The following is a 14,429-nucleotide window of genomic DNA, read 5'->3' as shown; positions in this document are numbered from 1 at the left end:
TGCACAGCACGGGGATTCACTGTTTGGGCGTGTTGTGGAGTGATCCCCACAATAAGGCTGGTTGCTGTCTGTCTCCATATGTAGTTCTGAAACGTGTTTTCCTCGTAAGGAGTTTAGAGATCTGCTCACTGAGCACCTGTCAACACATCATACATTGTTAGTTGTAGTCGCCATGCTGTGCTTTATTTACATCCCTGTGACTTACTTATTTTATAACCGGAAGTTTGTGTCTTTTGAACCTCATTCATCCATTCTCCACCCACCGCTCCCCTGACTCTGGCAACCACCAGTCTCTTCTCTGTATCATTTTCTTCTCTTTTTCTATTTTCCTGATGACAGTTTTACTTCATTTCATAATTTGTAAAGGGTTGTCTTTGTGCTTAAGGATGAGTGAATCCCGTTAATTCAGTACAGTGTATTGACTGGCTACACGTGGCCATAGTGCTCAGAGGTGAGGAAGTAGATAATTGAAGCATGTGGATTTTCTTGTCTGCTTTTATACCATTTCTCTGATTGCGGGCTTTATTGGGAGAAGTCTGAGAATCGGGTATGGAGAACTGAAGTTTCTGTGACGGGGTAGTGGTCTTCTCTTCTAGCATGTGATAGTCCTGGAGTGCACATGCCACATTATGTCCTACTTGGCTGATGTCACCAATGCCCTGAGCCAGAGTAATGGTCAAGGCCCAAGTCACCTCTCGGTGGATGGGGAGGAGCGAGCCATTGAGGTGGATTCAGACTGGGTGGAGGAGTTGGCCGTGGAAGAGGAGGACTCTCAGGCTGAGGATTCAGTAAGTACCACGTAACCATCCAGGTCACCCTGCAAGGTTAACAACAGTGACGGGCACTGACAAAGCTCATGCTAAATAAGCTTTTGGCCTTCTTTTCTGGCCCCTGTGAGCTTCAAAACTCTCCTGCTCCTGCCTGCTTTCTCCCAGTTTACATGACTAACGCCAGACTGATTTTCTAGTCTGCAGAGCAGGCTGCAGGCATCTAATCTCTTGGGGAAAAGACTATTTAACAAGCACATGGCTTCTTCCATCCAGAGTCACTTATCCTGTAGTCGTTCAATTTTTGTATCCTAACTGCAGTCTTAGAGACGAATTCCTCATGGGGATGGTGTGAGCTCACTTGGACAGAAAACATAAGATTTATTTATTTTTTTTCTAACCACAAAACTATAAGCTCTCACCCAGAATTGTAGCACATTTATAGGCTGTAGATTATTTCCAGGGGTAGATTTTACTGGTCATTTCTGAATGGACCATTTATTCTCCATAGGATGTATTTCTGTGGGGGCCTGTGTGGAAGAGTATATTTCTGATTAAAAAGGTTTATTATCTTTGAAGGATGAAGATTCTCTTTGCAATAAACTCTGCACTTTCACAATCACTCAGAAAGAATTCATGAACCAGCATTGGTAAGAGTGGTTCTTTTTTTCAGAAGGTGAGGATTTGCGGGGCCTTGGCCTTGGGACTGCTGGGCTCATTTGCCGGTTCTTGTTCTTTGCAGGTACCACTGTCACACCTGCAAAATGGTTGACGGGGTGGGTGTGTGCACGGTGTGTGCCAAGGTGTGCCACAAGGATCATGAGATTTCCTATGCCAAGTATGGGTCCTTCTTCTGTGACTGTGGAGCCAAGGAAGATGGCAGCTGTTTGGTGAGAGTTTGGAACATTCGCTGGGCTACAAAGGGTGACGTGTTAGTGACACGGGAATGCTGACGCCAGACTGGGTAATTCCCATGTCACCTTCACGGTGGCCCAGGTCTAGGAGTATGTTCTGCTTCTGTCACTGATCATGGCCTAAGCACTTCGCTCAGAACGTTAGACCTTGCAGTGTCCTTAAACAGCTTGCGGTTTTTCCCAAAGACCTGCCACAGTTTCAGAAGTTGTAACCGAGACCTGTTGCTGTGAGTGGGTTAGGGACCCAGTTAGGTGGATACCTGTCAGCTGGATGTTAGATATTAGGTGAAGATGAGAATTCAGGCATCTGGTTATCATTTAAATGGTTAGCCGATTTCTCCCCCGGGTCCAGATTTTCCTCCAAGGTCTTTAGCAGTGTTTCGGCTCTGTGGGTAGAGCTCAGAACCTCTGACGTTTTCTGTCCCCAGGCGCTGGTGAAGCGGACTCCCAGCAGTGGCATGAGCTCCACCATGAAGGAGTCAGCGTTTCAGAGTGAGCCCAGGGTTTCAGAGAGTCTGGTGCGCCACACCAGCACCTCCCCAGCCGACAAGGCCAAAGTGACCATCAGCGACGGAAAGGTTGCTGACGAAGACAAGCCCAAGAAGAGTAGCCTGTGCCGCACGGTGGAGGGCTGCCGGGAGGAGCTGCAGAACCAGGTGGGGATCTGGTGGTGCCCGGTGCGGTGGGCGGAGTGCGGAGCCTGGCAGGTGGGTTCGTGAGCAAGCCGGGCAGCTCCCTGGTGGGGCCGACAATTGCTTTCTCCTTTCTCTGAGTTTACTCATTTTCACAGGACAGGCGTGAGTAGGACGTGTCGTCAGCCCCTGCCTCACAGGGAGGGATTTAAGGACTGAGGGGTACCGTGGGGGTGTGGGGGAGGGTGAATTTTAGTTGGGTAATACTCTAGAGCACTTTTCTTGGCCAGGGTTCCTCTTCCGAAGCAGAGCATACAGAAAGTGATTTAAGTGATTATTTTCTTAGTTTTCTCAGGGATGGCATGTAACTAGAACGATTCTAGACGTACCAGAGAGAAGATATCATAGGTGATGAATGCATTCTAGCATTAGGGTGTATACACGGGACTCCTGGTTTAGAAAGATGGCTCTAGAGTTTGTAGCACAAATCCAGTATCATGGGGGGAGAGAGAGAGAGAGAGAGAGAGAGAGAGAGAGAAAGAGAGAGAGAGAGATGGCTGGAAGATGGAATCGGAAGTGAGGAAATTGGATTCTAGATTCTGGAGGTAGTTACTGGCAAGATTATTATGATGAGTATGACCCATTATTTTTCTGTGTGTGTTTTTTTTGTTTTTGTTTTTTTTCACTTGTGTATTTGGATTTTTCTCAGGCCAATTTCTCCTTCGCTCCTCTCGTGTTAGACATGCTCAGTTTCCTCATGGATGCCATTCAGACCAACTTTCAGCAGGCTTCAGCGGTGGGGAGCAGCAGCCGGGCTCAGCAAGCCCTCCGGGAGCTGCATACAGTGGACAAGGTGGTTGAGATGACAGACCAGCTGATGGTGAGTGTGTCCAGAGCAGCACATTTACAGACGTGCCATGGTATGGCGGGGACTCTCAGAAGTGCCCTTAGGACAGTCAGTCCCCAGCCATCCAGTGTGGAGATCGGCGTGTGAAGTGTGTCTTTTTAAAAAAAAAAAAAAAAAAAAAATTGGGAGCGCCTGGGTGGCTCAGTCGGTTGACCGTCCGACTTCGGCTCAGGTCATGGTCTCATGGTCCGTGAGTTCGAGCCCCTCGTCGGGCTCTGTGCTGACAGCTCAGAGCCTGGAGCCCGTTTCGGGTTCTATGTCTCTCTCTCTGCCCCTCCCCTGTTCATGCTCTGTCTCTCTCTGTCTCAAGGATAAATAAACGTTAAAAAAATAATAATAATAATAAATAAAAAACAATTTTTTTTTTTTTAGATTTATTTATTTTTGAGAGACGGAGCACAAGTGGGGGAGGGGCAGAGAGAGAAGGAGACACAGAATCCAAAGCAGGCTCCAGGCTCTGAGCTGTCAACACAGAGCCCAACATGGGGCTCAAACCCACAAACTGTGTGAGATCATGACCTGAGCCGAGGTTGGACGCTCAACTGACCGAGCCACCCAGGCGCTCCTGAAGTGTGTCTTAAAAGAAGACACAAAAGGTCATTTGGACCAACCCAGTAAATAAGTCCCCTTTTCAGTTCATAAAAATGTATCAACCCCTGGGGCGCCTGGGTGGCTCAGTCGGTGGAGCGTCCGACTTTGGCTCAGGTCCTGATCTCACGGTTTGTGGGTTCAAGACCCATGTCGGGCTCTGTGCTGACAGCTCAGAGCCTGGAGCCTCCTTTGGATCCTGTGTCTCCTTCTCTCTCTGTTGTTCCCTTGCTTTCTCTTTCTCAAAAATAAATAAAGATTAAAAACAAAATTAAAAAAAAAATGTATCAACTCCAAGATATGAGGAATAACATTTGGGGGCAATTATAGTAGTTAGAAGTTTCTTCCTTATAACAAAGTAGAAAACCTTTTCTCCCCTAAGGTTCTGCTGGCTTGCATAAATAGTGTTTGTCATCTTCTGCTTCTATCCCTTTAGGCAATTCTATTTCTTTATATGAAATGGCTTATAAGTTGTAAGTTATTATCCACTTTAAAACCTGCTCAGCACTGAGTCTAGGATTTCTGGCATGTTCTGCGTGTTCTCTTTAGTAGCAGCGTAAAGTAATGAAAACGGTGTAAAGTGTGCTTTGGAAAGGGAAACGTACAAATGAATGAGGTCTAGGAATAGATCTCGCAAGTCATTTGGAAATAACACAGGTATATATACACATATATTCTGGTATCTTATTAAAAATGAGTCAGTTTTACACTAGTGGTTTTTAGACTTTCAGCTAATAAAGGTGAAGTTAAAAAGTATTGGGTTTGTGTTGGTGATCTATAAAGTTGCTGACCCAGTTTTCCCAGGTTAGAGCAATGAAAAACATTTCATCCGTTATCGCCACCCTTTGACTTAAAAAAAAAAGGGGGGGGGCATTTTAACATTTTTGGAAGGCAGTATTTTGTATTAATTAAATTTAGCCTTATGAAACATTCAGTGTCTTTTTCTTACTGGATTGGCAATAATTTTGTCCATAGCTTAGAGCCTGGAACCCGCTAGTTTTGAGTGACTGCATTGTGCAGTTACTCGGTCACGTGAATAGCGGGTGAATCCATTTGATCTCTTTGCCTTACTACTGCTTCCTTCTCTGCCAGGTTCCCACCTTAGGCTCCCAGGAAGGCGCCTTTGAGAACGTTCGGATGAATTACAGTGGAGACCAGGGCCAGACTATTCGACAGCTCATCAGTGCCCACGTGCTCCGGCGGGTGGCTATGTGCGTGCTCTCCTCCCCACATGGGCGCCGCCAGCATTTGGCTGTCAGCCATGAGAAAGGCAAGGTGAGTTTCCTGTTCCTTCCCGCTCATTTTAGGTCATGTTTGTCTTAAGTGCTTAAGCAAAACAGATTGCTCCAATTGGCCTTCTGGGAAATGTTCCGATTGGCAATCTGGGAAAAAGTCTTTTGGGGTCCGGTAGTGTTTTAGGGGACAGAGCTCAATCAGCACGAACCCTGAGTTCGTTGATCAGACTTAGAAGCAGTACGACTAGAACAGAGATGCTGTTTCTGATGAGTAGTTTCCCTGTCAAAACCTACCCTTCAAGTTCTCAGAGAAAGGTAATGACTAGCTGTTACCTAGGCCAGCGTGGCTCCTGTTCTTGGCTTGGTATGGTCCTGCTGGAGGGAGGGCACAAACCAAGAGATAAAGGTCTTCATGGGAAGAGAGTCAGTGTTCTTTATTTAGTTCTTGCCTGCCCTCCTGGCCCACTGACGACACAGGGAAGTTTATGTCGTTTTATAGAACAAGTTAGAAGTTGGAAGGGTAGTAGGTATCTTAATTCAAACTCAGTGTTTTGTTTTGTTTTGTTTTGTTTTTTGGTATTCTGGCTTCTTCATCACCAGAAAAGTTGTTTTAACTTAAGTGAAAAACTGGAAATCTGAATAGTCTGTAAGTTCCCTCTAAAATACTTAAAAAAAAAAACAAAAAAAAAAACACACCCCAAACTTGTTTAGAAAACTAGAAAGGATGCTAGTATGTAGGAAGTGGTTAATTCTTTTCATGACCCGAATATACGAAGAGGAGTTGGTTTCTTTGCTCTTCTCTTCTGTTGTCACTGGAAGGAGGCAAGGAAGGGCATCCCATATCATCCCAGAGAAAGAGAAGCTGATACTGGTGTAGGCTTCTCCTGAGACACTTAACTGCGGACCGGTACCCATCGAAGGAGCTTTTATCGGGCTCTCCGTCCTCTAAGAGGACAGGGGTAAGAATACATTGGCGATTGTTCCCTTGCAGATCACCGTTCTGCAGCTCTCTGCACTCCTGAAGCAAGCAGATTCCAGCAAAAGGAAGTTGACTCTGACCCGCCTGGCTTCCGCCCCTGTCCCCTTTACTGTGCTGAGCCTCACTGGCAATCCCTGTAAGGAGGACTACCTTGCCGTTTGTGGGCTCAAGGTAAGAATCGGGTCCAGGTTCGACCACTTCGTGCTATTGATCCCACTCCTCTTCTCTCCCCTGTTGTCAGTACCGCTTTCTCATACTCACTGTCAAGATTAAAACCTAGGGTTACCCGCGTGGCTTGGTCAATTGAGCGTTCAGCTCTTGATCTAGGCTCAGGTCATGATCTCACAGTTTGTGGGACTGAACCCCACGTCGGGCTCTGTGCTGATGATGTGGAGCCTATTTGGGATTCTCTCTCTTTCTTCCTTTCTCTCTGCCCCTCCGGCGTGCACGCTTGCTCACCAAGTAAATAAAACTAAAAAGAACTCTCCTGTTTTGCGCGGGAGAGCCCTTTAAAAAAAAAAAAAAAAAAAAAAAAAAAGGTTAACACTTAAAAGCCTTTCAAATGTAGAAGAAATCTTTTCCTGAATATCTTTCAGATTTCTCTTGTATCGGAAATGATTTTTGTGCATTTCGAAACCTGAATATATCCCTACCTGAAGGCAGGGAACGTTAGGGAAGACTTGAGTTAGCCTACTTCCCACCATCTTCTAACCAGTCTGTTCCCTAAACCCTCTCTAGGACTGCCATGTGCTGACATTCAGTAGCTCAGGCTCTGTTTCGGATCACTTGGTGCTACACCCCCAGTTGGCAACGGGCAACTTCATCATTAAAGCTGTGTGGTTACCTGGTTCACAGACAGAGTTAGCGATCGTCACTGCGGACTTTGTCAAGGTATAGTTAGTGCTCGTTGATGATGTGGTCCTAGAATGGTTTGGTTTTTAAATCCAGAATGTCTGATCTCCATTATGTGCTAGCTTCTCCCAGAAATTAAAGGTGAGCGACCCTAACATTGTGTTGCCTTTTGTTATGATGCTGAGCTAGAGCTTTCCATCTGTAGGCTTTATGATACCGATTCTGGTTCTTCTCCTATACCAAGTGCATGACTATTACTGTATTTATCACACAATTTGTAGATATGTGTCTCTCCCTGGTCATTCCCTGAGGGAGAGTAGAAAGATGTTTGTCTTTGTGTGTTCTGTGCCTGACACTTACAGATGCTTGTGGGATGGAGAATGAATGCTCATTACTTGCCAACGGCAGGTCTTTGGATTCTCCAGGATAATTTGGGGGTGGGCTGAAATAGACCTCCCTTATTTGATCTTCCTTCTTTCTGTCCTGCAGATTTACGACCTGTCTGTCGATGCCTTGAGCCCCACCTTCTACTTTCTCCTACCGAGCTCCAAGATAAGAGATGTTACCTTCCTCTTCAATGAGGAGGGAAAGAACATCATTGTTATAATGTCTTCAGCTGGTTACATCTATACCCAGCTCATGGAAGAGGCCAGTAGTGCGCAGCAGGGCCCCTTCTACGTCACCAACGTGCTGGAAATCAACCATGAGGACCTGAAGGTTCGGGCGGATGTTGCTCTCTCCTCTTCCAGATCTAGCTAGCCTAGCAGCTTCTCTGTTGTTCTTTTCCCTCTTGCCTCCTTTTCCCCAGTAGCGGAAACTCTTGTCCTTTAGGACCAAACTGATTCAACGTGAAGTTCCATGATTCTCGTGGTACTGCTGAGATTTACCCAAGGGACTCAGATTACGAGAACCTGTGATCATGATTTAAAGCTAGTAACCAGCAGAGCTGGATGCTGGTCCCTGAGGCACCATGAGAGGTTAATGCAGGTGTTGTGTGTCTTCGCCCTGACAGGACAGTAACAGCCAGGTGGCAGGTGGTGGTGTGTCCGTCTACTACTCCCATGTGCTGCAGATGTTGTTCTTCAGCTATTGTCAAGGCAAATCGTTTGCAGCTACCATCAGCAGGACGACTCTGGAGGTGTTGCAGCTCTTCTCCATCAACATCAAAAGGTGGGAAGGAGCCCTTCGTGTTCAGCTTCCCCTGGCCCAGTGCTGGCATCTGCTGGGGATCTGGTGAAACTTACTTTCCTCCTGCAAGCCTTTCCCTTTTGTGAGCAAGAGGCACCTAGTGTTGGCAGGGTGGCTGTTGGCATGCTCTGTCCTCTGCCACGCAGACCCCAAGCTATGAGAAGAAGTTTGGGGACTGCTGTCACTCAGAAGGGAAAAGCTGTAGTCGAGGCAGCAAATCTATGATGACTAAGTTTTGAAACGGGAATGTAAGTTGCTTCCAGACACCCATGCTGCCAGAATGCCCTTTAAGTTTCTTTGCTGGGGTAGTTACTGATCAGTAAACAGAACATGATGTCAGCAGTGGGAGTATGGTTGGGGTTCAGGGCGTAGAGGCTTGCATGAGGTGTCCTGATGATAGAGGTGTGCGTAAGGTGGCAAGTGTTTATTTAGAGAGCAGGGAGAAGAGGCTTAGGCTCTATCTTTCCTGCCTGCCCTTGAAGAGCCATTGAAGTGCCATAGGCACCATTTCTGTCCTCTGTTTTGTGAAACATTAGCTGGTTGGAGGTGAAGGCAGATGGATGCCATTCACACAGAACTTGATGTACTTGGAGATTCTTACTAGGACCAAGGATCATGCCTTAGGCAGCTCCATGGTCTATGCAGTTGACAGCCTCTAGGCACAGGGGCCACCTCTTCCCTCAGACAGTGGAACCTAGCAGGGGAGATTTTTAAATCAGGACTCCTGCTGGAGGTACACCGTGGGGTATATGAGAGTATATACATGGCTCGAATAAAACTGAGGCTCGTGGGTAATTTGAGTCCCTGGACAAATACATTGCTCTGGGAATCAGGTATTTAGTCAGTATGGCCTATAAATCAAGAGAAGGAAGTCAGGATTGGTACCCTGACTGTGGCCGGTTTTGTCATCTGCAGTTCCAATGGTGGCAGTAAGACGTCTCCTGCCCTCTGCCAGTGGTCCGAGGTGATGAACCACCCTGGCTTGGTGTGTTGTGTCCAGCAAACCACAGGTGTGCCCCTGGTAGTTATGGTGAAGCCAGACACTTTCCTTATCCAAGAGATTAAGACTCTTCCTGCTAAAGCAAAGGTCAGTGCCAGATTCTTCCACCACTTGGCTGTGAACCTGGTCTCATTTTCTGTTTCTGTATTTGTATATTGTGTCACTTCCCCAGCTCTTGCAGTAGAAGCGGTTTATCAAAGAATTTTCACCCATTTTCTCCTAGATGCCTTTTCTTTGTTACTCTTCTGCACCCCCAAATGACTGTTACTCTTCCGCACCCCCAAAAGCTAGTTGCTTCTCTGCCTTTTTTCCGTAGGTTCTGATCTTTAGCTGTGGGAACTCACACCCTCCTTTGTCCCCTCCGCCAGATCCAAGACATGGTTGCCATTCGGCACACGGCCTGCAACGAGCAGCAGCGGACCACCATGATCCTGCTGTGTGAGGACGGCAGCCTGCGCATTTACATGGCCAACGTGGAGAACACCTCCTACTGGCTCCAGCCGTCCCTGCAGCCCAGCAGTGTCGTCAGCATCATGAAGCCTGTGCGAAAGCGCAAGACTGCTACCATCAGTAAGGCCCCTCCTGGGAAGACTGGTGGGGGAATGGGGTTGGCAGTGTTCTGGACAAGCCCCGAAACAGACCGCAGTAAATATCCGTGGGGAAATGGTGACTGTTCCGCTTGTCTGTTCTGTGAAGGTAGAGATAGGTGCTAGCTGATTTCCCAAAGGCAGGATAAAGTTTCCTAGGGCCACCGGTGTTCTTTGTGGTTTTTAGAGACCCATCGTGCAGCTGGCAAGCACTCCCTGGCTCTCCACTTCAGGCCAGCCTTCTTAGGTGCCTGGTAAAGAATGATCCTGTGGACCTTGTTGGAGAGCTTTTTCTCTGGGTTTGGGAACATGGCCTGCCTGATGTGAGGTGGAGGGTGGAACTGATGGAGGATAGATTGCTTCCGTTGGTCCGTTTCTTACCAAGCGGTGACGAATCCGTCCTAGATCTCTGAGCCGGGAGTCTCACTCCTGACTGATAGAGGACTCTTGAGGGTGTGAAGGCTCAAACTCAGAGTGAGTGACTCCGGTTAAGCAGAGCTACCGAAATTTGTTCTAGAGTCCATGTTTGAGATGACGACGCAGCTCATTCTCCTGTAAAGAAGTAGTTTCTATTGTTTGCTTTATTTTTTTTATTATTATTTTCAATTTAATTAATTAATTAATTTGTTATTAGTTTTTAACGTTTATTCATTTCTTGAGAGACAAAGAGATACAGAGCGTGAGTAGGAGAGGGGCAGAGAGAGAGGGAGACACAGAATCCAAAGCAGGCTCCAGGATCCGAACCAACAGCAGAGCCCAATGCGGGGCTCGAACTCCCCAACTGTGAGATCACGACCTGAGCCACAGTCGGATGCTTAACCGACTGAGCCCACCCAGGCGCCTCATGTTTACTTTAAATAAACCAGTCACGAGGGGAGCCTGTTGCTACTAGCTGTACTCCATACCACACGCAAATTCTTTGTCCCGCCGGGTTGTGTTGTGGTCAGGGGTGACGACTGTTGGACAGCTAGCCCTGTGCAGGCATCGTACTGAGGCACACGTCGTGATCCCGGGTGTCCTGCAGAGATTGATTGGAGTGTTGGAGTGTGGAGTCAGCCTAGGAGGGGCTTTACTCATGGAGGGGGTGCAGAGGTGGGAGCGTGCACTGATACTCTCACACGCTGGTGCTGCTCCCCACAGCGACCCGCACGTCCAGCCAGGTGACCTTCCCCATCGACTTCTTTGAACACAACCAGCAGCTGACAGATGTGGAGTTTGGTGGTAACGACCTCCTACAGGTCTACAATGCGCAGCAGATAAAGCACCGGCTGAATTCCACCGGCATGTATGTGGCCAACACCAAGGTGAGGACCGTGCTGGGCTGAGTACAGTGCCCGGGTGGAAGGACCTCATAAACAGTGTGGTTCAAAGACACATCCTCTCTTAGGATGCGAGTGTAAAATATATGCTTACAGTCACCCTTGATTCCAGTTACGTGGTCCCCGGAATAAATGGCTATTTTCACTTCCACACAGAAGGGTTCCCGTTCCAACGTTAGCCACGGGGTCACTGTGCAGAGGGCAGCAGGAGGTGGTTAGTGATGAGAAAGTAGCCTGCAGTTGGAGACTGTCCACTCCCTTGCTTCTATTTTTCTATCCTTGGAAGTAAGCAAGTCATTACCAAGGCGTTAGAAGGATAAAGGACTCATCTGGGGTCGCATGCTTTGGCACCTGTAGGTGAAGGGTTATACGTTTGCCCCCAAGAACTCGTGTTCGTTCTCTGATGTGCGCCTTTCCTCCCTCTAGCCTGGCGGCTTCACCATTGAAATCAGCAATAACAACAGCACTATGGTGATGACAGGCATGCGGATCCAGATCGGGACCCAGGCCATCGAACGGGCCCCATCATACATTGAGATTTTCGGCAGAACCATGCAGCTTAACCTGAGTCGCTCGCGCTGGTTTGACTTCCCCTTCACCAGAGAAGAAGCCCTGCAGGCTGACAAGAAGCTGAACCTCTTCAGTGAGTCGCCAGCTCCTGGCACGGCCCACCCTTCTCACTTGGCTGCTGACTTGGGGGCCACTTCTCTGTGGCTCTCTAGTATTCTGGGAACCCTCTGCTCTCTGCTTCTCAGTGGTCTCTGCCATCCTGAAACCCTGAGCTTCACTGGAAGTGGAAAGGAGGCAAGGGGGTGGAGAGGGATGTACGAGAATGGGGAGGGTTAGCTTCTGTTGGGACTGGCTCAGCCTTGCTGGAACGGCTGCCTGCATGGGTGGGCAGAGAGGAGGCAAGATGAACACACAATCCCCAGGTTTGTTCGTTCGTTCTTCTTTCTTTTCTTTCTCCCTTTCTTTTCCTTCCTTCCTACCTTCCTCCCTCCCTCCCTCCCTCCCTCCCTCCCTCCCTTCCTTTCTTAAGATTTTATCAAGTAATCTCTATAGCCAGCATGGGGCTCAAACCCACAGCCCTGAGATCAAGAGCTGTGTGCTTCACTGACTGAGCTAGCCAGGCACCCTCACCAGGCTCTCTTAAAGCACAGATGCCTGGCCTTGTGCTGTCAAATACTTTAAACTCTCAGAGTACAAATCCGTGAGCTTTTCACAAGTCTAGCACTTTTCTGTGCCATTTACTGGCCCCTCTTGCTCCTAGAGATAGTTGATATCGGTATGAACGATGACAACCTGCGCTTTGAACCAAGGGAGCGCTTAGAGCTCCCTGCAGGTGGAGGGCGGCAGATGCTGGAATCCCTATAGCACCAGAGGATTCCCGCGGTGCTTCCCAGGGGCTCTTCTGAGAAGTGGACTTCTAGGCCTTCGGTCACATGGAGGGGCTGCTTCATGCTTCATCACCGTCTCCTCAGGGTTAAGGTGCTGTTCAAGTCTCAGGAGACAGCGTTCTTCCGTACCAAAAATCAATGGGATTTGCTGCCTTGTCAGGTCTTGGGAGGCGAGGTGGTCACGTTAGCCCTTTAGAGAATGTGCGTTCCAGCGGCTTCTCTTACTTGTTGCAGTCGGGGCCTCGGTGGATCCAGCAGGTGTCACCATGATCGATGCTGTAAAGATATATGGCAAGACTAAGGAGCAGTTCGGCTGGCCTGACGAGCCCCCGGAAGAGTTCCCTTCTGCCTCCGTCAGCAACATCTGTCCTTCGAACCTGAACCAGAGCAATGGCACTGGAGACAGTGACTCTGCAGCCCCTGCCACCACCAGTGGAACTGTCCTGGAGAGGTACCGGCACCGGCAGGGGTTGGTTCCGGTCCTCACCACTTTTCCCTCTCCCGGCACAGCCTGTCCCGAGAGAGTCTCTCAGAACTACCGGGTCCAGCCTGCGAGTTTCAGGTTGTTACACAGCCCTGTGCCCCCTTAGCGTACCAACGGAGCCTGGAAACCTGCTCAGGGCCGTCTGGCTCCAGTCTGCCTGGGGGGGCTTCTGTGCCTTCTCTTAATGCTCAGGTGCCCTTTGGAGTAGCCAGAGAGACTGCTGAGTAGAAGATGCTTAAGCCAGTGTTAGAGATGTGGGTCCAGTCTTGCTGACATTATAGGGGAAGATCTTCCGGTTCATTCCGATTTCATCGTCTTCTCTTTCTCCGCAGCAGCCAACTTATGTGGTAATGGCGCTGCTGGCAAGGGGCGGTCTGCTGCACCTGCGGCGGAGTTCACAGCCTCCTGGCGCTCCCCCCAGTGGCCTTCTTAAGCATTGCGCTTGGCTTCTTTGTGCTAGGGGCCGCTGGTTTGCCGCGGTAGACAAGTGACTCATGATGTAAGACGCTGAGTTTCTTACATCGTAAGTCGGAAAGAATAGCCTGGCTTGGAATCATTGCCTCCCACCACCAGCCTCCCCACTCCCTTTTCTCTCTCTTTCTCTTTGTTTTTTTTTTCCCCCCCTCCCCTATTCTTATATTGTTTGCTTAGGATGTGTTTCCAGGTTTCTCTGAGCTTCACATTTTTTTCCTTTTTTTTTTTTTCCTTTGCTTCTCCCCCAAGTTCTGAAACTGAGTCCCTAACCAAGCTGGACCGGTTAGTATGCCCTCTTTCTTTTCTCTGCACGGGTGAGTGTGTGCCAGAGAGCAGTAACCAATGGTGTGGCTTTGCGTTGATCCTGCTTCTGTGGAAGAGTCCTCCTGCTTCTTTCTGTTCCGGTCCTTGCATGGCTGCCGAGCTATCCCGTGTAAGAGTGGAGTGTGTGGAGGGTTGTGCGTGCACACTTGGTGTTGGCCTCTCCAGAACCTTTTAGTGTGCTCTTCCGTACCCCGCTCCTCTCCGCTCCTTCTCCGCAGTGGGTGAGCAGGGGGCGGGGGCGGGCCGTAGGACAGCGGGAGAGCCCTAGTGTCTGACAAGCCAGCGGACAACTTGTTCTGTCCAACTGCGTTTTACGCCTCGGGTCCCTCTTCCCCGGCTCTTTGTTGCCTTCCTCTACCCCTTGACCTTTTCCCCTCCAGCTACCTTCTCTATACCTTTCCCTGTCTGCCCGGAGCCTCAGCATCAGAATGTCGGTCTTTTTACCAGGCTCCATTAAACTCACAGGAATAAGCCCTGGGGAGCATGTTGCTGGGTACCCTTCCACAGTTGGGTTTCCTTTTTCCCAGGAGAAAATGGCTCCGTTTTCTAAAGGTGCTTTGTTGCACCCTTTGAATGTTGGCAGTTGGCATGCTCCTGAAAACGCCGTTCGTTCTCTCCCCGTACTTAGGGACTCCTAGGAAGTGCCTTTGTGCGTTTTCATGGAGGTGTGAATAAAATACTACCTTTACCTTCCCAGTGTAAGAAGATGGCTTTAACCTTTCCCTTTGTGTATCCCTTTGCCTACCTACGTATGGGCACCTGAGCTTCGGGTCCCATTGCAG

The 14,429-nt window shown here is 48.8% G+C and overlaps 1 protein-coding gene across 4 annotated transcripts in view; it reads left to right on the top strand.

Annotated features, from left to right (window-relative positions):
• The window catches only part of UBR4 (ubiquitin protein ligase E3 component n-recognin 4), a 132,128-nt gene that overhangs the window by 47,019 nt on the left and 70,680 nt on the right, over positions 1 to 14,429 (top strand). For all 4 annotated transcript variants that reach the window (XM_042997359.1, XM_042997357.1, XM_042997358.1 and 1 more), the window contains exons 35-49: positions 597 to 788; positions 1,347 to 1,417; positions 1,510 to 1,657; positions 2,110 to 2,337; positions 3,023 to 3,193; positions 4,901 to 5,083; positions 6,035 to 6,193; positions 6,761 to 6,913; positions 7,364 to 7,591; positions 7,887 to 8,044; positions 8,978 to 9,149; positions 9,431 to 9,632; positions 10,790 to 10,953; positions 11,395 to 11,611; positions 12,600 to 12,816. In XM_042997359.1, the coding sequence (XP_042853293.1) occupies positions 597 to 788; positions 1,347 to 1,417; positions 1,510 to 1,657; positions 2,110 to 2,337; positions 3,023 to 3,193; positions 4,901 to 5,083; positions 6,035 to 6,193; positions 6,761 to 6,913; positions 7,364 to 7,591; positions 7,887 to 8,044; positions 8,978 to 9,149; positions 9,431 to 9,632; positions 10,790 to 10,953; positions 11,395 to 11,611; positions 12,600 to 12,816 (2,663 nt within the window). The remainder of the gene's footprint in view (positions 1 to 596; positions 789 to 1,346; positions 1,418 to 1,509; positions 1,658 to 2,109; positions 2,338 to 3,022; positions 3,194 to 4,900; positions 5,084 to 6,034; positions 6,194 to 6,760; positions 6,914 to 7,363; positions 7,592 to 7,886; positions 8,045 to 8,977; positions 9,150 to 9,430; positions 9,633 to 10,789; positions 10,954 to 11,394; positions 11,612 to 12,599; positions 12,817 to 14,429) is intronic.

This window comes from Panthera tigris, chromosome C1, assembly GCF_018350195.1.
Source record: "Panthera tigris isolate Pti1 chromosome C1, P.tigris_Pti1_mat1.1, whole genome shotgun sequence".
Lineage (NCBI taxonomy): Eukaryota > Metazoa > Chordata > Mammalia > Carnivora > Felidae > Panthera > Panthera tigris.
This window is presented reverse-complemented; position numbering and strand designations above follow the sequence as displayed.